The sequence below is a fragment of the Microtus pennsylvanicus genome, chromosome 11 (assembly GCF_037038515.1).
Source record: "Microtus pennsylvanicus isolate mMicPen1 chromosome 11, mMicPen1.hap1, whole genome shotgun sequence".
NCBI classification, from domain to species: domain Eukaryota; kingdom Metazoa; phylum Chordata; class Mammalia; order Rodentia; family Cricetidae; genus Microtus; species Microtus pennsylvanicus.
The window spans coordinates 9,164,934-9,192,906 of NC_134589.1; the positions used below are offsets into that span (position 1 = coordinate 9,164,934).

Below are 27,973 nucleotides of genomic sequence, written 5' to 3' on the forward strand. Positions count from 1 at the left end.
CCTGGTCCCTGAGAGGCTCTTGAGCAAGGTTCTGTTTCCTTAGTTCAGTCTGGCAGCCACAGACAAACAGGCCAGGAAGTGACTCCCTCCCACCCTCCCCCCAAAAAAGGAGTCATCAACCAAGGCTCTTTGGTACAGCTGTTTATTTCCACTGCGCCCCCATTCTGGGAGCCCTCCAATTCACCAGGAAGGAAGTAGAGTCAGCCTGTATGTCCATCAGTCCCTAACTTGGGGTTCCTTCGGTGGTCTAGACCCACACTGGCAACATCAGCTTGCAAAAGGCAGAGTTCAGCGGTCCCTGGAAGGGCTGCACCTCGGCCTCCAAGTCAGGGCAGTCGGCACTGTATCTGGGAGGAGAGTCTAACTCCAACTGCTTCGGGCCCCTCATCCTTGCACAAGGCTCTTTTTCTTCGTGGCAGGGGCTGGGGTCCAGACTCAGCGCCCCAGCAGCTGCAGCATCTCCCTCGGATCCACCAGCTTCTCCCTCGGCTTCCCAGAGCCCTGGCCTCGACATACTTCCTCAGCATCCAGCTTCTCCCAGTCTGAGAAAGAGACTGGCCGGACCCCTAAGGCAGATAAAAAGACAAACGAAGGCTTCTCAAGACCCTCCTCCCAAGGGGTAAAGTTTCAGAGATAAGCCGCCCTCACCCCTCCCCACTCCCAGACCTTAACATAAGACTCAGACCTCGATTGCTGAGCAAGGCTTGAATGGCTGTATAGCCAGGTCTGGGGCCAGAGGGCAGCAGCCCCGCATTCAGGTCCTGCAGCAGCACCTGGCTGGTGAGGAAGCTGTCCGTCATGGTCGTGGTGATAACACCTGTGGGTCCCCTCTTCACCCAGCCACTGCAGTAGAGGCCTGAGGACAAGAGACCGCCTGGCAGTTCTGCATTCCAATCTACACACACACACACTCATGCGCGTGCATTGTGTGCATGCACACACATAAACATTCCCCCATGTCTCTCATCTACAGACTGGGCCAAATATAGCCACTGGTTCACCATGGTAGAGTGTGTGTGTGAGTGTGTGTGTGTGTGTGTGTGTGTGTGTGTGTGTGTGTGGTTTTTCAAGACAGGGTTTCTCTGTGTAGCCCTGGCTATCCTGGAACTCACTCTGTAGACCAGACTGGCCTCAAACTCAAAGATCCACCTGCCTCTGCCTCCCAAATTCTGGGATTAAAGGTGTGCACCATTATGTTTGACCCACGATAGATTCTTGTTTTCCCAAAGCATCCTCCTTTCCGCAGTCTCCAGAGGATGAGAGGCTCGCTGAGGACATGAGCTGAGACTTGCTCATCACAATTCAGCAGGCCCTTAGAAATATTTACTGAACCAGTGAACAACAAGTTGGGCACGTGGGTAAGAAGAGAGAAGCTCCCAAGGACAGGGGCTATCTCCCGCCAGTGTCAGCACTGGCCCACGGCAGGCCTCAGTAAGCTTTTCTTAAATGATGTCCCAGCTTGTCTGAGAACTTGCCCTGGAGGGCAGGAGGAGGGAGGGCTAAGTTCTGGAATGGGGCCTGTCTTAAGACACATTCCATCACTGTAGGGTGAGTGGTCTTGGGATACCAGCCTTCCAGCCCCCCATCGTAGTTAGATGCCCAGCCTCCCAGCCTCCCATTGTAGTTAGATGCCCAGCCTCCATCACAGTTGGATGCCCAGACTCCAAGCCTCCATCACAGTTAGATGCCCAGCCTCCCAGCCTCCATCACAGTTGGATGCCCAGCCTCCATCACAGTTGGATGCCCAGCCTCCATCACAGTTGGATGCCCAGCCCCCATCACAGTTGGATGCCCAGCCTCCCAGCCTCCATCACAGTTGGATGCCCAGCCTCCATCACAGTTGGATGCCCAGCCTCCCAGCCTCCCATTGTAGTTAGATGCCCAGCCTCCCATCACAGTTGGATGCCCAGCCTCCATCACAGTTGGATGCCCAGCCTCCCAGCCTCCCATTGTAGTTGGATGCCCAGCCTCCCAGCCTCCCATTGTAGTTGGATGCCCAGCCTCCCAGCCTCCATCACAGTTGGATGCCCAGCCTCCCAGCCTCCCATTGTAGTTGGATGCCCAGCCTCCCAGCCTCCATCACAGTTGGATGCCCAGCCTCCCAGCCTCCATCACAGTTGGATGCCCAGCCTCCCAGCCTCCCATTGTAGTTGGATGCCCAGCCTCCCAGCCTCCATCACAGTTGGATGCCCAGTCATCTCATTTTCTCTCACCTGGTACATTCACAACCCGGCCTTCTATGTTGGGAATGACTCCAAGCTTGGGGTCAAAGGGCACACTGGGGTCAATGGGGCGGCTCTTATACCCAACGCTGCTCAGCACCAGTCCACAAGGGAGGTCCTCCACTTCTCCCGTGGGCACCGCCCGAGTGGACTCACCAACACCCTGTGTTGAGAATGTGGGTAACACCAGGTTGGGATGGGGGAAGCCTAAGAAAGGGGAGTTTGGGTAACATGAGACTCACCTCCAGTCTGGTGACTGCCAGGCGGATGCCTGCTACCCGTTGCCCATCTGGTGTGGGCAGCACCTGCTGGGGGCTTCGGAAAAACCGGAGGCCCCAGGCCCGGGAGGCCAGTGCCTGACGGGCAGCTTCTTCCACCCCTGGCTTCTCTGTGGCTGTTCGAAGCAGCAGCTCTGTCAGCCGTCTCCTTGGACGGGGGACATCTGTCAGCAACATGGAACACTTCAGGGCTGTCCCTGCTGGTCACCTTCCCCAAGCCTGTGAGCTAGAGGGCTGGACTTGGCCCCTCACCCTTAATTTTTTCCTGGAGGCCCAAGAAATCCGAAGAATCCAAAATGGGCCGGGTTCCTGGCAACTGAATCATCTCTCGAAGTTCCTTAAGGGTGGGGGAGGGGCAAGGGAAGAGGTCAGGTCCAGACCTCGGAATAATCCTGAACCCACCAGAGTTCAGGCCTAGTGGGATAGACTATCAGCAGCGTGGGGAAAGACCAACAGACCTGGGGCCCTGCCCACCCTCCTGTTCATCCAGGGAAGCAGCTACTCCCTCCCAGGGCTGTGTGGTAACCCCAACACACAGAAGTGGAAGGAAGCCTCCTCTTGGGACCCTGGCGCCTCCTGCGCTGGACCCAGTACCTTAATGGTGAAGGCCACTTGCAGGGGTCCACGCCGGCCAACTATCCACACAGTCTTCACCCGGCTCTGCCTCAGGACCCCCATAGCAGCTTCTGTGATGTCTGTTTTCTGGCACAAAAATGAGGCTTTTAGGGCCAAGCACCGTGGAACATGAGACAGAGACACAGCGATCTCTGTGAGTTCAAGGCCAGCCTGACCCACACAGTAGTTCCAAGCCAGACAAGGCTACATAATGAGACCTTGACTCAAAAAGGGGGGGGGGGCGTGACTTGGGGAAAGGGACTCGCTGGCCAGTTGGTATTGTTCCCTTTCCAATCCAGAAAAAGTCAAGGCCCAAAAACTATGCCACTACTCCCCCTGGTGGCCACATAGAGCATTGACGCCAACTCTGCAAATGGCTTCTATGCAACAGGATTCCCACTGATTCTTCTACCCACTCACAATCGATAACATGTCCAGAACAGGACAAGGGACTTAAGGGGGCAAGAGCGGTTTGTGTGAGTCAAACAGGCTAGTTCAGAAACCCACAGAGTTTTCATTTCATGGGGAGACAGATAATAGAATCTCATCACAGAATGTAAACCTGTAGTGCGGCAAGATTAGGGATGAGACCATATTACAGAAGAAACACCTAATAGGACAGCCTGGAAGACCTCTTCACAGAAGGAATAGGAGAGCCAAGAATGGAAAGAGGGAGGAATGTTAGCTGTGAACTAGCAGGAGGTGGGTCCAGATGTTCCAAACAGGGTGAACGTGTGTGGAACGTCCAGCAGCACACTGGAGTGTGAGGGCATCCGCCTGGGCTCCTGGAGAGAGGCTGGGTGTGTGGAGGGATGACACCTGAACCCCGCCGGCAGGAGCAGCCTTTGCTCCCTGTGCTCCCACCTCCGCCCCTCCAGCCGCTGCCTGCCCCTCACCTCCAGGTGCTGAGGTGGGGTCAGCAGGATCCGGGCCACATCCAGAGCCACATTCCCCTGTCCCAGAATCACAGCTGTGTCACAGCTCAGATCCGGTGCCAGCTGGAGGAGAAAGGTCTTAATGGGGTGTCCCTGTCCCCAGCTCCAGTCAGGCTATCTCATCTGCAGACGCCTTAGGCCAGGCCCAGCTGTACCCTCAGGCTGCCCTCCCCTGAGGCAGTCCACTCTATGCCGCGTCCCCTCCCCCACTCCACAGGTCTCCACGGCTGACCTGCCTCAGTCATCCACGGCTCACAGCTCCTCCCTGCCTTGACCTCAAACTCTGACACCCCAGGGATGCTTCTGACACCAGCCAGAAGCAGCAAGGGCGCTCCCCAAACTCACAGCCTGGTTCTCAGGAAGACCATTGTACCAGCCCACAAAGGCCCGGGCTGAGACCACGCCAGGCAGCTCCTCACCAGGAATGTCCAGGGTCTGGTGGTCCTCTGCTCCGTAACTCTGAGGAAAGATGCAGCCCCCACCCAGGCCGGAGGCCTCAGTACTGGCCTCCAGTCCCGTCTCATCTCCCATCAGCCCCTCCCCTCCCCTCACATCCACCCCCACCACACAGACACTCACCAGCACCACCGCATGGTAGGCTTCCTGGAGCTCTGGCACCGACACATCCCTGCCCACCTCCACATTGCCCCGGAAAGAACAGCGATCTGAGCGGGCTGTCTGTGTAAACGTGTTGATGACATTCTGCCAGGCGGCATGGCGAGAGGAACATTAGAAGACAGGACAGCTCCTGGGGCATGTCCCACCACCACCCCATGACCCGTGGGATGGAGCCAAGGGTCATTCTGCTGCTCCAGGGAGCCTCTCGGTCCTCCTCATTTTCACTCTTTCCAACACCACCCCCCACACTAAAAGACACCCACCTTGACTTCAGGGTGGTCAGGTGCCACACCAAAGCGCACCAAGCCAAAGGGCACGAGCTGCTTCTCATAGATGTCAACATGGGCCCGGGTATGGTGCTGGGAGAAAAATCACAACTGGTGGGCTCTAGAGTGAGGCTGGGGTCCCACAGGGCCTCCCTTCCCCACACAGAGCAAGAAAACTCAGCTCAGATGGCCGAGGAGACGGGCTCCCACCATCCACAAGCAGACAGAAGGCGCTGGCTCTCCTTCTGCCCAGACAAGGGCTCTGGAGGAGCCTAAGCAGTGAGACAAGCTGAGGTCAGATTCAAGGACGTCCAATGGAGAATGTGAGAAGCCGGAAGTGAGTATCATGGCTTAATCCTCGGGTCAGATGGAGACCTGCACCTTCTAGAAATGCTGGTCATGTGACCTGAGATGCCATCTTTGAGACCTGCCTTAGCTTGGTTTCTGAGATGATGCCATTGGGACAGGGATCAGCAAGGCACAGAGTCGGGGCACAGCTGGGGCATGTGGGGCAGAGAGAGTGGCAGGGGGCCTACACTCTCAGCTTCCAGCTGCCCCGTGCAGCCTGTCCTCCCAGGGCACTTTGCAAGGTGTAGGGACGGTATGAGATTGGAATTGGCCAAACAAGCTTGGTGTGGCTCTGTTGCCACCAACAGCATGGGCCTGGTTGGGCCCTGGGGAAGGACAGTGACAGAGTTGGGGAATTGAGGTGACACGCCCTGCACCCTGCCCTATCCCACCCAGTTCAAAAGGACTCAAGGCAGTTGAGTTCCTGCCTACACACCTGCCATCCTTTGCCCAAATTCTGCTCCCCTCTATTCCACCACCCGCCCTAAATCCAGCCTTCTAGCCCAGCTGCCTGTTTTATCCTTGGCCAGCCCAGAGGTGACCTCCCAAAACAGCTCTCTCAAACTCCATGGAATCTGAACCCACAAGAGTTCAGGCCATGAAGTCAACAGCCAGAGCTAGGCCCAGCTCCAAAGCTAACTGGCCGTCACAGGGAAAGCTCCAGCACACTTCTGTGCAGTAGAATGTCCTGTCCCTCTGGGCCACACTCAAGGCTGAGTGAGTCAGGGCTCTCAACCCACGTTCCCCCAGTGGGAGGACACAATGGACTCATTCGGGATCATTAAAACTCTGACTGTCCCTGGAACATGTCATTTCTGGTTCAAACACCTCCACGTGCTTCTCTCATTGCCATAAGGCAAAGTTGAAACTGCTGGGCCTGCTGGGCATCCCTGACACAACCTGACCTCACTGTCTCCAGCTTCCACTCCACCCTGCTACAAAGGGAGTCTTCCTTCAGGGCACAAGGTTCTTCCCCAGCCCACCTCACAGTAGCCCCTAATCTCACACACAAAGCCATCTTTCATGAAGCCTCTCTCCTCCTGCCAACTGCTGCTTCTCTGTCCCTTTTCCTAAAAAGGACAGGTTCTGGGGCACTTCTGGTCTGGGGTCCTCTGTTCTTCATGGACATACACTCAGGATGTCCTAGAGACGTCTTACCCACTGCCTCCTGTGATTTCCAATCTTGTAGCTTTCTCTGTCACAGCCTCTCTATCTCCCCTCCCCAGTCTTACCCATCTCTTTACCTCATCCTGAGATCTCAGAACCATACACTGTTTGTCCCCTACCCTTTCCCCTCTACTTCTGTGTCCACTTCCATCTCAGCCCCTGGAGTTCCCCTTTCACCTTGTCCTATCAGTTCCCCATCGTTACCTCCACTCTCTTGCTCCTGGGCAAACAGTTTTGCTTAAGTCTACCGTTCAGGGAGACTATTCCAAATGGAAAACGGGCCGGGGTGCAACACACTGGGGGAATGCTTATCTCTCATTCACAAGGCCCTGTGTTCAACCCCCAAGGAAGGGCTCCTTCTTTTTCCTTTCTTAAATATATTTTTATAAATATAAACATATATTTTATATATATTTTATAAATTAGGTGTATGTGGGGGGAGGGGTATAAGCATATAAGTACAGGTGCCTGAAGGGACAGAAGATGGGCTTGGAGTCTCTGGAGTGGTGGCTGAGCCACCTGACATGGGTTCTGGGAACCAAACTCAAAACCTCTGCTTAAGACGCTTGACTAAAGCAGTTTCCCGCGTCTGTGGATGCCAGGATCCCCCACCCCTCCCCAGGGTGCCCGCGTCTGTGGATGCCAGGATCCCCCACCCCTCTCTAGAGTGCCCGCGTCTATGGACGCCAGGATCCCCCACCCCTCCCCAGGGTGCTTTCACCAGTTTTACGTGTCTGTGGATACTAGGATCCCCCACTCCCCTGGGGGGGGGGTCTTAAAATTGATGATTCTGAAGGTCCTAGTCATTGAGTTTGACTAAATCTGTGCTGGGCCCAGAAATGCTCCTTTAAACAAGACCTCTCCAGCAGGGAATATAGAGAATGCTCAAAGAAAACCACCCAAGTCTACAACGTGGTTGGTCCGTAGTCCACAGTTTCTAGGAACCTTGTGACCTGGGGTCCAGCTGCCTCCTTAGCCCTAGCTCTCACCTCGTCACCCCTCAGACACCCACTGACCTTCTGGAATAGGCTCTGAAATGATGCCAAAGGGACGTTTCCTTCCTCTGGCCTTTGCCCACACAAGTCCCCACGCCTGAGGCAACTCCTGCTCTTCTGTGCTCACATCCTTCACAAAATGCAGCTCAGACTAGGTTAGGGGTCGCCTAGCTTAAGCTTGAAAATACCTTGCAAACCAGCCACCTCACACTAGAATGTCAGGTCAAGGAGCACAAGAAAATACATCCACACGCCTATAGGTCAAGATCTGGCCCACTGAAAAGACCCCAGGAACCCCGCCTTCTAGGTTTATTCCCTCACCCTCAGCTAACACAGCCAGTGCCCCTTACAAGAAACTCTTCCAGATACCAACCATACCTCTCACCTACCCTCTCTGCCGCCCCGGCCCTAAAAACCCATGAGTCTCCATTCCAGAGCTCAGGCTGTCCTCCATCAGTGGCTGAGTCTCCACCTCAGAGCCCAGGCTGTCCTCCATCAGTGGCTGAGTCTCCACCCCAGAGCCCAGGCTGTCCTCCATCAGTGGCTGAGTCTCCATCCCAGAGCCCAGGCTGTCCTCCATCAGTGGCTGAGTCTCCATCTCAGAGCCCAGGCTGTCCTCCATCAGTGGCTGAGTCTCCATCCCAGAGCCCAGGCTGTCCTCCATCAGTGGCTGAGTCTCCATCTCAGAGCCCAGGCTGTCCTCCATCAGTGGCTGAGTCTCCATCTCAGAGCCCAGGCTGTCCTCCATCAGTGGCTGAGTCTCCACCCCAGAGCCCAGGCTGTCCTCCATCAGTGGCCTTGCATTCCAGGCTGACTCCTCACATCAGGGAGCTCGCCAAAGCCCACACACGGTCTTCAGTGCATCTCACATGTACATTCTAGAGAGCAACTTCTGGCCACGCTGTCCTGCATGCGTCATGGTAATCATCTACAGAGTCATGTATAGGTCACTTCTCAGTAGAGGTCTCTAAGAGACCTTCCTAGTGTCAGCCCTGGGTAAACCAGGCCAGCGGGTCACACTACCTCACAAGTATCTGTATGTATTAATATAATCGCTCTGTCTCCTGTCTTGTAGATATTACAACCCTTCTAAAGCTCAGACACTGTCTCTGCTCAGGCAATCCTAGTATCCCCTACTCTTTTTTTAAAGTATACTTTTATTATTTTTAGTTCTGTGTGTGTGCACACGCACATACATAAAGGTGCAAGCAGAGGCCAGAAGAGGACATCAGATCCCCTGGAGCTGGAGTTGTGAGCCACTATGTGGGTGCTGAGATCCCAACTCCCATCCTCTGTGGGACAACCACGGAGTCTTCTCTCCAGCCTCTCCCCCTTCCTCTTTTGGCTGAAGGTCTGACAGACCTTGGAGCCCTGTCTGACAAGACTAATACTGAAAGCTTTGAGACCTTGGCCTTTAACGGGAGAAAATGGGCATGGGGGTGGGGGGAAAGCTGGGGCTGTGGTGAGGATAGCAAATGCTTAGGACGAGATAGCCTTGAGAAGTAGAATGCTGGAGATGGAGAAATGCAGAAGAAGATAAGGGAAGGATAAAGCCACGCCACAAGACTAAAGAAAACAAAACAAAATCTTCCCTGCTTGGTGAAGCAGTCAGCACTGCCACTAACCACCAACCATGGGGCAAACACATTTCTCTCACAGCTGAGAACCTAGGATGGGAACCCCAGATTGACGGGTGGAGTCAGGTAGAAAGGACACAGCTTAGGTGAGCTGGAAATTTAGTTTTTCCTTATCCCAGGCAAACCAAAGGGCTGTAGCCTACCCACAGAACTGGGGCAAGGAGTGAAAGGTAAAAAAGGAGCCCGGAGAGAGAGCTTACCTTTAACAGGTGTTGGGCGGTGTAGAAGCCAGCTGGGCCACTGCCAACCACGCAGATCTGAGGGGTCTTCTCCTGTGTGGAGAACTGCCGGCAGAAACCTGGGGCTGGGCAGAGGAGGCGACAGCAAGGTTAAACCAACACGCTCTAACCACCACACCAATTCTGTCCAATCGCAGCTTGCCCCTCACCTGCATCTTTCTCTTTCTGTTCCTCAAAGCTTCACCACTTCATCTGAATGCCAGGGGCTGTCATTATCCAGAACCCCACACCTCACCTATGAGCACGCTAGCCTGCGCTAACCTACGCCAGACCCCCTTGGCCCTGGAATCTGTCCTACACAGCACTTCATTTTTCTTGTGGGGCTCCCTGTATGAGTCCACGTCTTCATATCTCCATCACGTCTCTATCTCGCTTTTTCCTACCCTTTCTTTTTCTGCAGAACTCTATCGCTCATATCCTCACTTCCCTGTCACGCCCCATTCACCTCGTCTCACACATGCGGACCTCATGATCTAGCCTTTTCGTCTTTATTGACCCGTGTTTTATCCAGGACGCTTCCCACCTCACTGCACAGACTCCTCTGTACACCACTCCCACTTCTCCCGCAAGAACACCTTCAGCTTCGCCCCTCGGACCCCTACTCTTGATCACAGGCCTCCCCTCGCCCTGGTGCAGCCCCAAGAGCCCTGCTCCTACTCGGGATGCTCCTGGAAGGAGGCGACCGGACCCCAGGCCACGCAGACCAATGCCACCAGCGCCAGCAGCGCAGAGCCATGGCTGAGAACGGCAACCGGCGGGCGGAAAGGTTCGCAGGGACTCCAAATGCTGAGCGCCGGTCTACAACCCGCCGGGGGCGGTCCTCTGGGCCCGCCCATCACTGTGGCCCCGCCCCAAACCTCGCCTCCAGCCGCTAGGTAAGCTCAACTTCGAGACTCCACTTCGAACTCCGATAGAGCCCCGCCCCCAAAGAGGACCACGCCCCCCAGCTCCCGAAGCCACGCCTCCAGAGCCCCCGAACTTGAAAACTTAACCCATTTCTCCCCAGTCTTCCTTGTCGCTGCAGATACCGGAAGTCTAGGATTTAAAGGAAAGCGAATCCTCAATGCCGTTTCAGTTTCTTTTGGAAAAGAGAGCCAATTAGAAAGGAGCTTACTTTACGTAAAACTTGTCGTTCGCTGATGACGCAATGTTCTGCTGCCGTTGCCTTTTGATAGGGTGTCTTCTGTCTTGAGTGATTTTTGTCCCAGCCAATCAGGAGCCCAGAATCCTTAAGTCTCTGTTATCCTGGTTCTAACCCCTTATTTTTAAGTCAGGTGTTGAACTGGTGTGGCCCTGTTTGTGTCAGACCAGGGAAAATATTAACCTTCAATCCCGTCCAGCAGCACAGGGATCTGGGTGAGACAGTACCTTGGGTGCAGAATTTAAGGGGGCACCCAAAACTCAGTAATGAGGGTAAATCGTGCATTTTTTTTTTATTTAAAAAACAGGATTTCGCTGTGTAATAGGCCTGGCTGAGCTGGAACTTGCTTTGTAGACCAGGCTGGCCACGAACTCACATAGATCCGCCTGCCTCTGCCTCCCGAGTGCTGGGATTCATGCACATTCTAATTAATGTTTTAAAAGAAGATTGATTCCAAACCGTAAGCAGTATCTATTTTGAAGTCTTTATTACACTTAGCTATTTTATTACATTATTTATGAGGGCCGGTGTACACGTGCCACAGCGCTCACCTGGTATGTCATCATTGGACAGCTTTTAGGAATTGGTTCTCGCCTTCCACTATATGAGTTTTTGGGTATTGAACTCATGTCTGGTCCCAGGGCAAGCTTCTTTACCCTCTTGCTGACCCACAGATATTTTCTACACAAGGACAGGAGCTAAGGATGGTAGAGTGTCTACTCAATGTACACAAGACCGTGGTTTCAACCGCAACAACAAAAGTATAGTTAAAATAAGGGCAGAATCCATCGTCACCTTTAACCAGATAAGCCCAGTACTTCCCTAAAGTTCTGCCCCTTCTTGGAAGACTAACCTATTCTGTCATCCCCACAGCCTCTAACTTTTGTTTGTGTATTTTTGTTGAAGATTGAACCCAGGGACTTATGCAATTGCTCTTTTTACTGAACCCCTTGCTCCTGGCTTAATTTTCTATTTCATAATTCAGCAATGAGGCTAGTCTGCGCTGCAGAGTGATGCCTGGTTTCACAAAACAACATGCTCCTTCTTTTGTGAAAGGTAACTAGCAGTGGAAATGTCAACGTACTAGTTAAAAAAACTGGCTGGTCCGGCCTGACTGTAATCGGGATTTCTTGGGCAAGATAAATGGCTAGATTTCAATTTGGTGAACTTCATTGTGAGTGACTCTATTTTGATTTTTATTATGGTCTGTTGGAGCCTTGTGCAGGATCTTAATCTAGAACAGAAGCTTCCTCTGTTTTATATTTCATATTGTTACACTATTTTTTTTGGGGGGGGGTTTTCGAGACAGGGTTTCTCTGTGGTTTTGGAGCCTGTCCTGGAACTAGCTCTTGTAGACCAGGCTGGTCTCGAACTCACAGAGATCCGCCTGCCTCTGCCTCCCGAGTGCTGGGATTAAAGGCGTGCGCCACCACCGCCCGGCCTGTTACACTATTTTAAGATTATTTTTAGCCAGGCGGTGGAGCGCACACCTTTAATCCCAGCACTGGGAGGCAGAGGCAAATGGATCTCTATGTTTGAGGCCAGCAGCCTGGTTTACAGAATGAGTTCCAAGACAGCCAAGAATACACAGAGAAACCCTGTCTTGAGAAAAAAATATATATATATACACACACATATACATATTCATTCCCAGAGCATCACACAGTGCCTAGGATCCAATGGATATTCCTGCAGGGTTATTTTTTTCTGGTTATTTATTTATTTATTTAATGTATGAGTGCTCTAATTGCATGTACATCTTTATGCCAGAAGAGGGCATCAGATCCCACTATATAGGTGGTTGTGAGCCATCTCGTGATTTCTGGGAATTGAACTCAGGACCTCTGGAAGAGCAGCCAGTTCTCTTTAACTGTTGAGCCATCTCTTTAGCCCCCCCTCCTTTCTTCTTTTAGATAGGATCTCAGGTAGCCCAAGCTAGCCTTGACTTGTGTGGCTGAGGATGACCTTGAACTCCTGATCCTCCTGCCTCTACCTGTGCTCGGAATTACTGGCCTATGCAGTGATAGGGGCTGACTCCAGAGTCTACTGCATGCTAGGCAAGCTCTCTACCCATTGAGCGTCAGCTTCAGTCCCTAAAGAATTTATTTTAATGATAAAATCACCAATTGTTCTGGCTTGTAGAAGAAAGAGAAATCCAGGCCCAAACACCCAGAATCTCTACAGGGCTTCCCATTCTGAAGCAGAAGCTCGAAAAGTCAATAGCATAGATTCTGGAATCACTGAGTTAAAATCCCAAGTCTGAATTTAACAGTTATGATATGGAGAGGTTTCATCTTGACTTCTTTTGTTCTCCTTTTCTAACATGAGAAAAGAATTATTCTAACCTGTAAAGATTAAAATTAGATGCAGATAAAAAAAAATCTAGCCTGGTCTGGTGGAGCACACCTTTAACCCCAGGACTGAAGGTAGAGCAGTGGTTCTCAACCTGTGGGTCAGGACTTTTGGGAGTTGAACAACCCTTTCACAGGGTTTGAATACTAGACATCCTGCAATCGGACGTTTACATAATAATTCATAACAGTAGCAAAATCACAGTTAGGAAGTGGCAGCGAAAATAACTTTATGGTTGGGGGGTCCCCACAACATGAGGGTCACAGCATTAGAAAAGTTTAAAACCACAGACGTAGAGGCAGGTGGAGCTGTGAGTTCAAGGCGAGTTCCAGACCAGTCAGGGCTATATAGTGAGACCCTGTCTTAAGAAAACAAAACAACAAAGACAAAAGAAAAGAAACCGACTATGCGTAGTGAGCAGACATCAGCTATAATCGTGGTCACCAGTGTCGTCCCTTCCCATATACTGCTCTATATGAGACCACGGGACGCTCCCGAGCCCTGCGGGTTCTTTGTGCGTTCCTGATGCTTTTTCTTAGTTCTGTATCCCCAGCCCACATCCTTAGAGTAACAGACAATCACATTTCGAGGAAACTAAGTGATTTGCTCCTACTGTACCCATAGAATAGTCAGGTCTGTCACCAGGGCCTCTAGCTGCTGTCCTGGAATGTACCCCGTTCAGGCCCAGATCAATGACAATGAGTCACCAGTCATATATTTGGGTAGTTTTAATTATTAGCTTTCGGTATGCCGCCAGGACCCTTTTCTGACATTGCATTTTTTCATAGGAAGAATTTGCAGTTTGATGAATCACACTCTCAGACCTTAGGCCTCCTCCTGAACTGATAATGCATTTCAAATGAGCAGCAAAGATACAGAGCAGAGCAGGAGGTGGTGGTGGCTGCCAAGCCCACACCATCCCAAGAGGTGTGGAGCCAAAACTGCTGTTTGTGAGCCTCCCAGCAGGGAACACACACACTCAAAACATACACACTAACGCACACACACACTCAAAACAACACACTACACACTCAAAACATACACACTAACGCACACACACACTCAAAACACACTACACACTCAAAACATATACACTAATGCACACACACTCAAAACACACACTAACACACTCAACACACACACACACAATCAAAAGGAAGAGTGAAGGGCATGTAAGAAAGGACCTCTGAGCAGATACGGAGGCAGAGAAGCACCTAGGGGCCAGCAGCAGCTAGAAATCATTGCCAGACCAGGTCCTGCCCAGAACGAGCCCAAAGGAGAGGCTGCCCAAGAGCCATAGCTGGAAGAAAGAGTCCTGGGAGAAGCTGTGGTCTCTGCTGGAGGATGGCCAGGTGAAGGAAGCAGGAAAATGGTGTCCATCCCAGTGACAGCTACATCTGCCCAGGCCACTTCAGACCCCAAAGGTGGGCTCAGCCAGGCTGGTGTTCCCAGCTGCCTGCCCGTCCCATGGGTTCCCATCAAAGGGTAGTCTACCCTCCCATCCAATGATTTAACTGCAGTTATACACTCAGGAGAATGACTGTATGTTCTCAACCGGGGACAGTTTTGCCATTCAGGAGACATTTGGCTGTATCAGCAGACAGTTTTGATTATCGTGGTCTGGGTTCCCAACATCTAGTTAGTAGAAGCCAGGGGTGTATACAGTGCTAATCACAGCCTGCCAAGAACCAGCCAGATGTCAGTAGGGCTGAGGTGTGAACTAACTGCCCTGGCCTCCTGGTGCAGGTCTAACCTCGTCACTCCTCCTCCAGTCTCCCCTGGGCCCTTCTGTGAACCCTCTGCTCCATCCCGGGCTGGGGCAGTTCCCAGCCTCTATCTGTTGTCCATCGGGCTGGCTCTCGGTGATGTCCCCCAGCTTGGCTTCCTCCTAGGTCTGGCAACAGTAGCTCCCACCAAGGTTGCAAACCTCCCTCCCACAGCCAAGCCTAGCCTTGTCCTCAACTCTCCTGTTCCATCCCACCCGCCCCTCTTTGATCACCCCCCTCTGCCCTCCTGGCCCGGTACCAGTTCACCTCCCCCATCCTCGGCTGCCTCCCAGTAATTCACCCAGGTTGGATCCTTCTAAATATGGAACAAAGCAGACTTGTCTAGAGATAGCCAAGGTCATGCTCAAAACTGGGGGTGCTTTCTCTAATTTCGTGCCAGAGGCATCTGCTCCCCTCTGGAGCACCTCCCTGGAAATACACTCCTTTTTATCTCACTGATACTGTGGGTTCTGGAGCTGCTGAGTCTGGTCCGGTTCAGGCTCCTTTGGTTGAAGAGCTAGGGCGAGCCTGCCAAAGTGACCTCATCCTGTTGGCCCTGGGGGACTAGAACCTCAGAAAGAACAGGAGGAAGCAGCAGCCTGGGAAGTGTATGAGTCCTAGGCACTAAGGGAGGGCTGAGCTTAGGAGGCTGAGCTGAGGAGGCTGGCCCTTCTCTCTGTACCTCCTCCACCCGGGCACAGAACCCCATCTCCCCTGTCACCAGCCCCTCAGCTCTACCCTGGCTCAGATGCAGCTGAGAAAGGGATCCTGACATGGGGTCAGCCGAGGCCTAGGTGATCAGGATGCACACACAGCCCTTGGATTGCTCTCCGTCCTTTGCCCACTCAGCTCCCAGGAAAGCGAGCAGAGCAGGAGACCCCCAGGACACCAGGCACAGTCTGCTCTGCTCCAGTCTGCCCAGGGCCACCTGTCCTACCAGGGCCAGCAGCGCTGAGGGCCAGGACTGGGCTGGGGAGGGGCCCAGCCTTCACTGCAGCCCCACCAGCTCGGTGATGGAGGGAGCATGCACCATGAACTCCTCATAGCGGCTGAGGAAGAGCTGGAGGCGCGCCAGGTAGGAGTCTTCATTGTAGGGAAGCTGCTTGTCATGAAGAAACTTGGACACCAAGGGCTTCACCTGAGAGTCACGAAAGGGGAGAGGCCTCTGAGTGGCAGGCTGGCAGCAGGGCGCCCACCTCAGGAGCTCTCCCTTGTTCATCCCTAGCCATGCTACGCCAGGAAAGGGAGGGGCTTTTGCTTCTATCCCACCCTAGAGGGGAGGAATAGCCTCTCCCCCTCATCCCCACAAGACTCGACTACATGCCCACCCTCCTCAGCCCACGGGGTAGACACGGATCTCTCTGCTAGACATCTTCTTTGCGTCAAACATTTCAGATCTAATTGCCATCCTCAAAATCTCAAGATGAACCCTGTTCCCTCCCATCTTACGGACAGGGAAACTGAGGCTCAGTGAACTTGCCCAGAGTCACATTGCTGCTAGGAAACCCAGGTGACTGATGTAAAACCCACGTCATTTGTACTCCAGGCTGCCCTTCCTGGGGGACCTTTGAAGAGGCCCATGAGGGGACTCGGAGTTCAGATGTCCCTGGAGGTTCCCACCGCCCACCCCTCTGCCCGGCCTTCGGCTACCTTCAGGCACATGTGGTCAGAGAGCCAAGGGAAGAGGTGATGCTCCACATGGCAGCTGATGAGTGAGTGGCCGAATGCCCAGTCCAGTACCGGCTGCCGTGGCAGGTTCAGCACCCCCAGGCTCATCATGTGAATTCGCCGGGGCTTCTTGTCCAGGGAGAACATGGGCAATCCAATGTGCTACAATAGACATATGGGTCACACCCTGCAGGGCTTAGACGACCCTGGGTCTATCTTCACCAAGCATCCAGGGGCCAGTGGAACCCTACAGGTGTGAGAGACAAGCCCTAGCCTAGCTACAGGGCTAAGCCATTCTGCAATAAACTCTTTCCCACATCCGGGCCTCTCCCCACTTGGACAATGAAGGGCTTTGCCTATGCGTTTTTTTTCCAGAGCCCTGATATTCAAAGGTCTGTGACTCACTGCTTGGTCTTGGGACCCTATAGGCATCACATTGGTGGCTTCTACCTGTGTGTCAAAGCTCAAGTCAAGCAAAGTGAGAGCCCAACCAATGCCATGAGGTAGGTCAAGGGCAGGGCAGGAGACTGTGGGTGTGTGTGTGTGTGTGTGAGAGAGAGAGAGAGAGGGAGAGAAAGAGAGAGAGAGGGACAGCCAGAAGGACAGCCAGGAGTTCAGCATTCAAGTTGGCATCATTTTTCCAGGGAGACCTCGCTGCTTCCCTGTGGGTGAAAACCTGTTCGATCTCTCTGCACAAGCCCCTGGCACTCAGCACACCCACGGCTAAGCACTCCACCCTCTCAGAGTGTCCCATCTATTTGTCTCAGTTCAGCTGGAGTACTTGTTTGTGTTCCTCCGAGCACCCTAGACCCAGGGTGGTGCCTAGCGGAGAAGGCATTTGTATGCACTGATTGAATGGAACAGGAGGAACAATAAAAGAGGATGTGTAAACATGGCCTTGAATGATGAGTAGGGTTTGGCCTGGAGAAGAAAGCAGGGAGGGTGTCTCCAGGACCAGGCAAAGGTGTCACTGAAACCCAGACTTCCTGTGATGACCCACAGTGATGGGGCGGGAATTGGGGAAAGTGTCCTTCAGTGACCTCTCTCTATCTGAACCTTGGCTACACCCTGCAGATGCTCCCCTTCGCTGCCTGTATCCAGGGCTGAGTGCTTACCTGGAAGATGTTGACATGGAGATAGGGGTGGGCCAGCAGGGATCTGGCAAGCAGCATGCAAGCCAGCGCTGAACTGGGGCTCTTGAAGCCCGACACATTCAGGAACAGCCAATACTGAGAATAAAGGCCCAGTGACATGAAGCCCAATGTCCGAAGTGCCACCCTCAGCTCTTCCTTCCTCAGACGCTCTGTCAGAGGGACAAGAGGTGATGTAAGTAGGAGCCATCATGAGCTGGCTCCCTGGTGACCATGAGTGTTAAGGTAGAGGGCTGCTCTGGGTGTGTCCAGTGAACCAGACCTTTCACCCTGGCCAAGGTCAGGGTCTGCTCTATAGCCCTGTTCTCCTACCCCTGGGTATTGCCCCATGATAGCAATGATTAAAACCTGCAGCGTGCTTTGTATGGAGCATCTACAAAGTGGCCCCCACACTCTAAGATTTTATATTATAATTGTGTGTGTGTGTGTGCGCGCGCGCGCGCATGCTCGCGCGTGAGTGCTGGTGTCCATGGAAGCCAGAGTACTGATTGATCCCCTCTGAAGCTGGAGTTACAGGGGATTGTGAGCAGCCCAGCACAGATGCTAGGAACTGAAGTCTGGTCCTCTGGAATAGCAGGAAGCCCTCTTAACCTCTGAGCCATCTCTCCAGCCCTTACAAAGTTCCCTTAGTCTGTGCATGCATGCCTTATGTTTGCACACCATTCTTGAGCAGGTGAGGAACCTGAGGCAGACAGGTCAAGTTACCTGCCCACAGCCACCAGCCAGTAAGTAAAGGCGAGACCTGGACCAGGTCCGGGCTTCTTTCCACCCAGCTTGGCCGTCTCTGACAGTCTTGACTCGTGGCCCCCAGCTATCTCCACAAGCAGGGTCCACAAAGCGAGGATGGAAGGAAAGAGGGCTGGGACCCATCTTCAGGAGGCGTCGATTCCAGTACTCACCAAGAGCTACCAACGGAGTCAAGATGGGGATGAGAAGAGGTGCCAGGAACATGTAGATGTAGCGGTTGAGGCACGGCATCTTCCATGTGCTCGAGTCTCCCAGGCCCACCACGTTGGTGTAGCCATGGTGTAAGTTGACGTGGTTGAACTTACCGAACTCCGCAGGAAAGGCTGTGCATACCTAGAAGGGGAGCCAAAGGGCACCGGGTCCATATGGGACACAAGCGAATGAAGCAGAACCCAAGGAGCCTCAAGGACACTTCCATCCTTCCCGAACCCATCACTCCCAAGCCCTCCTCCTCTGCATCCACAGCTAATCTAACTTGTCCATCCTCTCTCAAGCATCTGTGACCCCCATGTGACAGCCAGGCAACACACTGCCATCTACTAGAGACAAGGAGGTCGGATCCTTGGATTGCCACTCTCCCACTAGCACCAGCTAGGCGACTGCTCAAACCTTAGAGGCTGTTGGTGGAGGTAAAGCTGGAACCTGCCACAATTATTTTGTGTGTGCCTGGCAAGCAGCTGTACCTTCGTGACACTACTTCAGCCTGAGCTCAGAGGAACAAAGAAAAGTTTCTAGCGGTGGTTTGAGGGTGCATGGAGGTCACTTCCTGAAGCGTCCACAGTGCAGGCTGGAGGGGCATGGGGACACTAGTATGCACAGAGCCAATGTCTCCCTAGAGTGACTCTTTTTGGCATGGGTCAGTAATGGGATTCTTCAACGTCACTCACCAAGCGCAGCACGTACTCTGGCAAGGAGACCAATCATTCTGAATGCAAAAGAGGCGCTAGTTTGTTTCTTATGCAGATATATGCAGGTGAGCATGAAGATGTAAGGAAGGCTTCAAGGGTTTTATCCAGGTCAGAAGATTTGGCTGACTTTAGTGAAGATGCTTTCCTGTTTCCAGAAGGGGAAGCTTCTCAATACCAGCTGCTGTAAGGCAGGCACATGCGCTGAGCACCAGGTCTCAAAGTCAGGCCTGCCTTACCCTCTGGCCTGCCAGGGTATGTTTTATACCCCTGGGGCACTGTCTCAGGTAGAAGAAGCGAATTCCTTTTGCTTGTTTTATTTTTTTTTCTTTTTTTTTTAATATTTATTTATTTATTTATTTATTATGTATACACTATTCTGTCTGTGTGTATGCCTGCAGACCAGACCCCATTACAGATGGTTGTGAGCCACCATGTGGTCGCTGGGAACCGAACTCAGGACCCCTGGAAGAGCAGGCAGTGCTCTTAACCTCTGAGCCATCTCTCCAGCCCCTTTGCTTGTTTTATTAATTAATATGTATGTGTGTGTGTGTGTGTGTGTGTGTGTGTATGTTATGTGTGGGCATACAAATGCCATGATGCAAGTGGGGAGGTCAGAGGTCAGCTCTGTGGAGTCAGTTCTCACTTTCCACCTTTATGCAGGTTCCAGGATCAAGCTCAGGTCACGCGGACTGTATAGTGGCTGCTTAGACTTTCTGAGCCATCTTTGGGGCACCCAGAAGTAGTTTCTTGCTCTTGCCCCAGGCCAGGGCTCTTTTATCAAGAGCTGCCTACTGAGTGAAGCTCCCTGCTCATGGACAGTTGTAATGCTTTTGGCATCAGCTCCCGCTGCCTGCAGACGAATAGCTAACTGTTCTTGGAGAGCCAGTGCTAGAACCAGCCTGGAGCCTAACCAGGACTGCGCACCTAGAGATGGGTACCCACGGGTACCTGGAGGCTTCTCGGCAGGTCCCAAGCCCAGGCCCTCGGGACCCACTTGCAGAGTCAATAGGTGATTTTGCCTTCTCTATGAATAAGAACTTATCTGAGGTTATTTCATAACTAGATTTCTAAGTCCCCTTTTTTGTATGTGTGTGCCCGCATGTGTGTAAGCACACTTACTTATGTGCAAGTGCTCACCGAGGCCTGAGTGGGGCATCAGATGCCCTGGAGCTGGAGATGCAAGGCTTGTAAGCTGCCCAGTGTGGGTGCTGAGAACGGAACTCTGCAAGAGCACCAAGTGCTCCTAGCTCCATCCAGCCCCCTTCACCTCAGTCCCATTTAGATGCTCTCTCCTGAGAGACAGAAGGGGGCGATTTGGGGGAGAGAAGAGGAGGGTGGATTGTAATATGTTGATTGTACTATGTAGATCATAATATGTAGATTGTAGTGTGTAGATTATAACATGTAGAGTGTAGCATGTAGATTGTCATGTGTAGATTGTAGTGTAGATTGCAGTATGTAGATTGCAGTGTGTAGACTGTAGTGTGTAGACTGTAGTGTGTAGATTGTATTGTGTAGAGTGTAGCATGTAGATTGTAGTGTGCAGGTTGTAGTGTATAGATTGTAATATGTTGATTGTAGTATGTAGGTTGTAGTATGTAAATTATAGTGTGTAGATTGTAACGTGTAGATTTTAGTGTGCAGATTGTAGTGTGTAGATTGTAGTGTGTAGATAGTAGTGTGTAGATTGTAGTGTGTAGATAGTAGTGTGCAGATTGTAGTGTGCAGATTGTAGTGTGTAGATTGTAGTGTGCAGATTGTAGTGTGCAGATTGTAGTGTGTAGACTGTAGTGTGTAGACTGTAGTGTGTAGACTGTAGTGTGTAGATTGTAGTGTGTAGACTGTAGTGTGTAGACTGTAGTGTGCAGACTGTAGTGTGCAGACTGTAGTGTGTAGATTGTAGTGTGTAGATTGTAGTGTGTAGATTGTAGTGTGTAGACTGTAGTGTGTAGACTGTAGTGTGTAGACTGTAGTGTGTAGACTGTAGTGTGTAGACTGTAGTGTGTAGATTGTATTGTGTAGAGTGTAGCATGTAGATTGTAGTGTGCAGGTTGTAGTGTATAGATTGTAATATGTTGATTGTAGTATGTAGGTTGTAGTATGTAAATTATAGTGTGTAGATTGTAACGTGTAGATTTTAGTGTGCAGATTGTAGTGTGTAGATTGTAGTGTGTAGATAGTAGTGTGTAGATTGTAGTGTGCAGATTGTAGTGTGCAGATTGTAGTGTGTAGATTGTAGTGTGCAGATTGTAGTGTGCAGATTGTAGTGTGTAGACTGTAGTGTGTAGACTGTAGTGTGTAGACTGTAGTGTGTAGACTGTAGTGTGCAGACTGTAGTGTGCAGACTGTAGTGTGTAGATTGTAGTGTGTAGATTGTAGTGTGTGGATTGTAGTGTGTAGATTGTAGTACGTAGGTTGTAGTATATAGATTATAGTGTGTAGACTGCAGTGTGTAGACTGCAGTGTATATATTGTAGCATGTATATTGTAGCATGTATATTGTAGTGTGTAGACTGTAGTGTGTAGACTGTAGTGTGTAGATTGTAGTGTGTAGATTGTAGTATGTAGGTTGTAGTATGTAGATTATAGTATGTAGATTGTATTGTGCAGATTGTAGTGTGTAGATTGTAGTGTGTAGATTATAGCGTGCAGATTGTAGTGTGTAGATTGTAGTGTGTAGATTGTAGTGTGTAGATTGTAGTGTGTAGATTGTAGTGTGTAGATTATAGCGTGCAGATTGTAGTATATAGATTATAGTGTGTAGACTGCAGTGTGTAGACTGCAGTGTATATATTGTAGCATGTATATTGTAGCATGTATATTGTAGTGTGTAGACTGTAGCTATAAATGATTGTTTCCAAGTCTTACCCAAGACGTTTCCTCTATCAGATCCAGAGAAAGTTCCAGAAACCTCAAGATTGGTGTGGCTTCTTAATATCACTCACCAACATCTGTGGCGGGTGCTTCAGGAAGAGTCAAGGGTGCCCTATCTCTACAGGGTTCACTGAACACCCAAAATATGTGGGGAGCGGTATGAATGGGTGTGGGTTCCTCTCGGCAGCTCTTTGCTTAAGCTCCGGGGCACTCAGAGCTCTTGTTCTTATTTTCCATGCAGTTGTTTGTTTGGGTCCTGCGGCACCTGAGCTCCATGCTAGGCCTAGGGGAACACCAGGGACGGGAGCGAAGGGCAGCGAGCCGCATCATCCGGCTCATTCTGGCCCAGGCAGGCCACTGCTGTCAGGACAAAGCTCAAAGGGCTCTTCTGTGGCCCTCACCATTGTCCTGCTCTTGTTCTAAGAGTGGTTAAGTCACACCTCTGTCACACCTCTGTCCATTCCTAATATCCCCAGGGCTCACACGCAGGCGCTCGCATTTCCCAGAACTGGGCAGCGTGGGAAATCCCACGTAGCACCCATGTCACGTTTTGGGTATATTTATATATATAAAAAAAATACTGGTGGCTTATTTGAAGCTCATTTTTTTTCAGTTGTTTTGCCCTTGACCCTTCTCACTCCTCCACCCCCCTCCTTGCACTAAATGGCACCCGCCAACATCCTCCTGCACCTTGCTTCCCTCACCCCAGCCTAGCCCTGCAATCCCTCGTGCCTTCCTCCTGGCCTCTCAACCGACAGCCTCAGGCCAGTTTCCTGCTTCATCTACCACAGATGAAACTAGCAGAGTGAGCTTGTGTCATAGGTCAGTTTAGGTTGTGCTGGAATTTCATGTTTCTTTTTGAATCCTGCAAAGTAGTTTGTGTTTGTTTGGTTTGGTTTTAGACAAGGTCTCTAGTCTAGCTTGTCTCAAACTCCCTGTATAAACTGAGGATGACCTTGAACTCCTGATACTCCAGCCTCTGCGTGCCTAGTGCTGGTTACAGGTATGAACCACCAGGCCTGCTTCCATGCAACACTGAGGATCAAACCTGGGGGCTCTGTGCATGCTAGGCAAGTACTCTACCAACTGAGCTACAGCCCCGGCTCCTGTTTGTTTAACAGAAGAAAATGAGACAAAGAGGGGAGGATTAAAGAAGGGCATGGATAGGATGACGTCCCAGGAGGAAAACTTAGCCCCAAACTTTCTTTTTGAGGCAAGATGTCACTATGTAGCTCTGTCTGGCCTGGAACTCACTATGTAGCCCAGGCTTGCCTTAAACTCACAGATATCCACCTGCCTCTGTCTCCTAAGTGCTAGGTGAAAGGCACATGGTACCATGCCTGGCTACCCCTGGACTAAAATCTCTATCCCATGGCAAACCTCTTTGGCTACAAGGCAAAGTACCAATTCCTCTTCCTGGCACATGGACCTTCTTGGCCCCTTTCTTGGCACCGATGGGCCCCTGTAATAATCTAGTGGCTTCCAGACAGCTCACCGGCAGCCCTTCTAAAATTCTTCCAGGGTTTCTCAGCCTCTACACCACTGATATTAAAGACCAGGTCGCTTCCCCAACCCCAAACCATTTTTCGCGCGCGCGCGTGCATGTGTGTGTGTGTGTGTGTGTGGTGCATGTGGATGTATATGCACATTGGTAAGTGCGCATGTGGTAACCTAAAGTTGATGTCACCTTATTCATCGAGGCGGTGCCTCTCAGTCCAACCCAGAGCTTGCCAGGACAGCTAGACTAGCTCTGGAGATTCCATTGTCTCTACTTGCTGACACCGGACTTACAGGTGGACTACCAAGTCCACCCATCATTTATGGGATTCTGCAGATCCAGTGTCCCATCCTATGCTTGTGTCCACAGCCTGTTGGTGTCACTTGTAGGGACTGGGCATCTTGAGCATCTCTACATGTGTTTAAAAAGGCACAGAACTAAATACATACAGGCCAGCTAGGAGAGTCTGAGCCACACTTTCTAGGACTTGGGAACCAGTCCTAGAAAGGAGCCAGAATCACACCCTAAGGTTGGAAAATGGAGATGCCTCCCTCCCTGCCTAGGTGACTTGGAGGACCTGACTGACAAAGCCACCTCTGCATTGCTCAAGGCTCACCAAAGCCCACTGCAGCATAGCCAACGGTGTCACCACGTGGGGAGGGAAATCCAGGCCTTTCCTTCCCAGCCACAAAAGGGCATCATCTGCAGAATATCACACACAGACACACACACACACACACACACACACACACAGAGAGAGAGAGAGAGAGAGAGAGAGAGAGAGAGAGAGAGAGAGAGAGAGAGAGACCATTAGCCAGCTTCTCCCCCACCTCAAGTGGACTGCAAGGTCATGGTCTACAAATACCGATGGAAGAACTTCTAAGAGCTTGGGTCAAACAAAGAGGCAAAGAAGAGGCCATTGGACTGGAGTTCACATGGAACAGAGCTGTGTGTAATAAACAGAACTCAGCCCTAAGGTGGTCTGGTTCCACAGGTCACTGCCAGGGTTCTAAAGGAGCTACCAAGCAGGGAAAGCTAAGAATACATTTCAATAGCAGTGTCTCAGCTCCTTGCCTCCACTCAGCACATAGGAGGACTCTCCCCCAACCCCCTGACAGTCAAAATCAGAAGTTCTCGAACTTGATCAGGCATCGGTCTTCTAGAGAATGGATAAGAATACCTCAGAGTAACCTGCACACAATAAACCCCTTGCAGTTGGTTCATCTCTGATTGACAGCACTTTCTACCCCCTGGTTGTTGCCGCAGTCCTCCTAGGACTGGGCACCACTTTAGAAAACCCAAGCAGGGGCTGGAGAGATGGCTCAGAGGTTAAGAGAACTGACTGCTGTTTCGGAGGTCCTGAGTTCAATTCCCAGCAACCACATGATGGCTCACACACATCTATAATGAGACCTGGTGCCTAGAACACTATATACATAATAAATAAATTTTAAAAGAAAACCCAAGCAGAAGCTGCACTCTGAGTCTCAGCATTGGGACTCTGTCCATACAGATGGATACAGACATCATCCTCTCTTCTCCCTGCCTCTCCTGGTAGATTACAGACCTTGGGCTCTAACTGTGCCTCCGAGTCTGGGGAGACCAAGAGCTTTCTGGAGAGGGAAGTATCTTAAAATTGACCCTAGCAATCATCACCCTGTGGGTTCCTCGTGTCCCTAGCCCTTCAGAAGCCTGGGTTGGTGAGAAGGTATGAGGGGAAAGGAGAGAACAGGGACTGCCAGGTAAGAAACGATTTCGTGTGTTTGTGTCTGTCTGTCTGTGGTGTTAATATAACGTTGTATAAAAAGTTACATGATTTAGGGGGTAGAAAATATTGCTCAACAGTTGAAAGCAATTGTTGTTCTTGCAGAGGACCTGGGTTCCGTTCCCAGCACCTTTGTTAGATGGCTCACAACCACCTCTAACTCTAATTTCTGGGAATCTGATGCCCTCTTCTGGGTTTCATGGGCACGGTATGCATACAATGCACGCATAGACAGGCAGTTGCATCCCAGGACCTATATGGTGGCAAGAGAACACTGAGAGCTAACTCCTGCATGTTGTCATATGACCTTCACTGGTGTGTCATAGCAATGCGACCCACATACACGTACAAAACAATCAAATATAATCAAACAAAAATTGTATAAAATTTAAAAAACAGTTACATGACTATAAAAAGATAGCCATTGGATTGGTTGGTCCCAATCATGGGTCCTTTCCAGTAATGCCTGCTCCTGGTAGCAGCTTCCCCAGCTATTCCTAAGGAACCTAGGTGGCTAGGTGAGGGTCCCCCTGGAGTAGAAGAGAGAACAAGTTTGGCAGAGACTCTGGGGAAGTCTGATAAACAACTGTCCAGAGGCCTTTGCCTTCCTGGTAGGCACACAGGTGAGAAGGCAGAACAGGGCGGGGTGGAAAGAGAGAGACCGCAGATCTCTTCTGGAAGGTTAGAGGAATAAGGAGTTTCTCAAGACAGCTCAGCCACCAGCAGGTGAAAGAGCAGGCTACAGAGCTGGAATACTGTGACCACAGCCCCCCCCCTGCCCCCGCCTGCCCTTCAAACAATAAGCCCTGATTGCAGCACCCAGAGGTTTCCATGAGCCAACACACCCGGGAGCAAGACTGGCCAGCTGCAAGCATCCCGGATGGAAGAAGACCGTCTGTCCACCCTAAGCCTGCCGCTACAGAGAGATCCAAAGGGGTCCAGGGACAGGGAATGTGAGGTGAGAAATGTTTCTGCCTCTCAACTGATAAAGATTATCACAAAATAAGCCAAGCTCATTGTCATAGGCAGACACAGGGCTATGTAGGATGCAGAGGACTCGCTAATGCCAGCTTCCTCTCACGGGCTTGGAGAAATGCATGGGCACACACACAGGAGCTGTATTGCACACACTGCACACTTGGATCCACCTACCCACTGCAGCAGCTGCCTGCCCATGTGGATGGACACACAGAGATGCCCAGCAACTGCCTGCCCCACCTCTGCCAGGCTCACCTCCACAAAGAAAATCATCAAGATCTTGCCCCAGCGTTTGGACTCTGTGAGGGCACCGTGAGTGGCCAGGTGGCTGCCCTTGACCGTGAGTGTGTAATGGCACATGCCCAAGATTGTGATGCCAGTGGCGAAAGCCAGGACATTATGGAAGCGTAGGCACAGGAACCCTGCAAGAGAAGGGACCCGGGGTCAGGATCTTAGACCATCTTTTGAATATGGGCCCAGACCTATTTATACAGACATCTGCAAACCCAAGCCAAAGAGGGCCAGCCCTGGGTCTGTGGCGGGCAAGTTCCTGGGCCTGAGAGGGGTGGGTTGGCTCTCTCTGTAGGATCTGGGACACAAAAGATCCCCCAAGGGCTTGGCAAGGATATTCTGCTGTCCACATTCTGCCAGGTCACCCTCCTGAGCCCCAGCCGGAGCAGAGATGGGGACTGAATGTCACTGAATTAGACCACGAGAGGTGTAGAGTGCTTCTTCAGTCGTACTCTGCCCATCTCTGCCGTCCGTCCATCAGTCCGTCTGCGACCCCCACCCCCACTGAACATGCTCTTCCCTTCTCCGCCTGTCACCATCTCCTTCCCCATCCATTCCGGACTCCTTGTACAACTTTTCCCTCCACCACTTTCAAGTATCGGACTTTCTCCCACCTCCGGTGGGACATGGGGTGGATGGACATCCCCAACTAGATTTTGGAATTGAAGTGGGATCCAGGATCCTAGAGTCCTGACGTTCCCTTCCAAACTGCACCACCTTCAGCCGTGCGCCACCCCCAACCGCAGCCCGCAGCCCGTGCCTTTGTCTCACCCGCGGGCAAGGCGAGCAGGCTGAGAGCGAGGATGGCGCAGTCCACACCACGGCGCTCCCACCAGGAGCTCGCCCGCACCACATCCTGCACCTGCCGCTCCAGCTCTCTCAGCAGCAACTCAGCAGCGCCGTCCCCCGGGGACGCGCCGTGCGCGGGCTCCATGGGATCCCTGGACACACGGGGCTGGGGACAAGCAAAGACGCAGGTGCGGTGCGAGCGGGTGCTCCGGAGAGAAGACAAGCGCGCGGGGGGCGGAGCGCGGAGTCACGCACGCACTGAGTTGGGACACCACCAGCCCGAGGTCACCGTGAGAGGCTCGGTACCTTCGGCCAACACGGGCAGCTGTGACCCGTGACCTAGGCGGGGCCTAAATGCAGCCTCCTTGCCAGCCTGCTGCACCAGAACCGCTTGGAGAGGGAGGAGCCAAAGCCAAGCACGGGGAAGGAGGGAGGGGGGGAGGCGCGGGGGGGGGGGGAGGGTGTGACCCTGAGATAAGGACCAACCTGTGGTAGAGGGAACAGCACTGGGGGAAAGTAGAAGACTTAGGTGTTCATCCACCTCCTCTTCCTCTCCTCTCAGTCTCCGTCTTGGGTTTGTTCTGGGTTCTTAGGCTCAAAACTTAAGTATTTCTCATTTTTAAAATTATTTTATTAATTATTATTCTGTATGTGAAGATGTGTACGGTGTCCATGTGGAGTTCAGAGGACTTATGGGAGTCCGTTCTCATCTTCTACCACGTGGG

The 27,973-nt window shown here is 51.8% G+C and overlaps 2 protein-coding genes across 5 annotated transcripts; both read right to left on the reverse strand.

Annotated features, from left to right (window-relative positions):
- Positions 1-126: 126 nt before the first annotated feature.
- On the reverse strand, positions 127-10,149 carry Fdxr (ferredoxin reductase). The gene is made up of 12 exons (XM_075990054.1): positions 9,978-10,149; positions 9,282-9,385; positions 4,932-5,027; positions 4,630-4,752; positions 4,396-4,509; positions 4,012-4,113; positions 3,095-3,202; positions 2,753-2,837; positions 2,465-2,664; positions 2,214-2,385; positions 686-856; positions 127-566 (listed from the first exon to the last, which is right to left on the reverse strand). The coding sequence occupies exons 1-12, from the start codon at positions 10,054-10,056 to the stop codon at positions 436-438; spliced, it is 1,485 nt and encodes a 494-aa protein (XP_075846169.1). The 5' UTR covers positions 10,057-10,149; the 3' UTR covers positions 127-435.
- Positions 10,150-12,191: 2,042 nt separating this feature from the next.
- On the reverse strand, positions 12,192-27,637 carry Fads6 (fatty acid desaturase 6). 4 transcript variants are annotated; one of them, XR_012912238.1, is made up of 7 exons: positions 27,231-27,637; positions 26,424-26,590; positions 18,298-18,478; positions 17,363-17,550; positions 16,230-16,409; positions 13,932-15,717; positions 12,192-13,885 (listed from the first exon to the last, which is right to left on the reverse strand). XR_012912238.1 is itself a non-coding variant. In XM_075990055.1 (6 exons), the coding sequence occupies exons 1-6, from the start codon at positions 27,391-27,393 to the stop codon at positions 15,568-15,570; spliced, it is 1,029 nt and encodes a 342-aa protein (XP_075846170.1). In that variant the 5' UTR covers positions 27,394-27,583; the 3' UTR covers positions 12,434-15,567. The 4 variants fall into 4 exon arrangements, 1 of the variants encoding a protein (XP_075846170.1); XR_012912239.1 differs by having other exon boundaries at positions 12,434-13,892; positions 13,940-15,717; positions 27,231-27,583; XR_012912237.1 differs by having other exon boundaries at positions 12,434-13,806; positions 13,841-15,717; positions 27,231-27,583.
- Between the last annotated feature and the right edge of the window lie 336 nt (positions 27,638-27,973).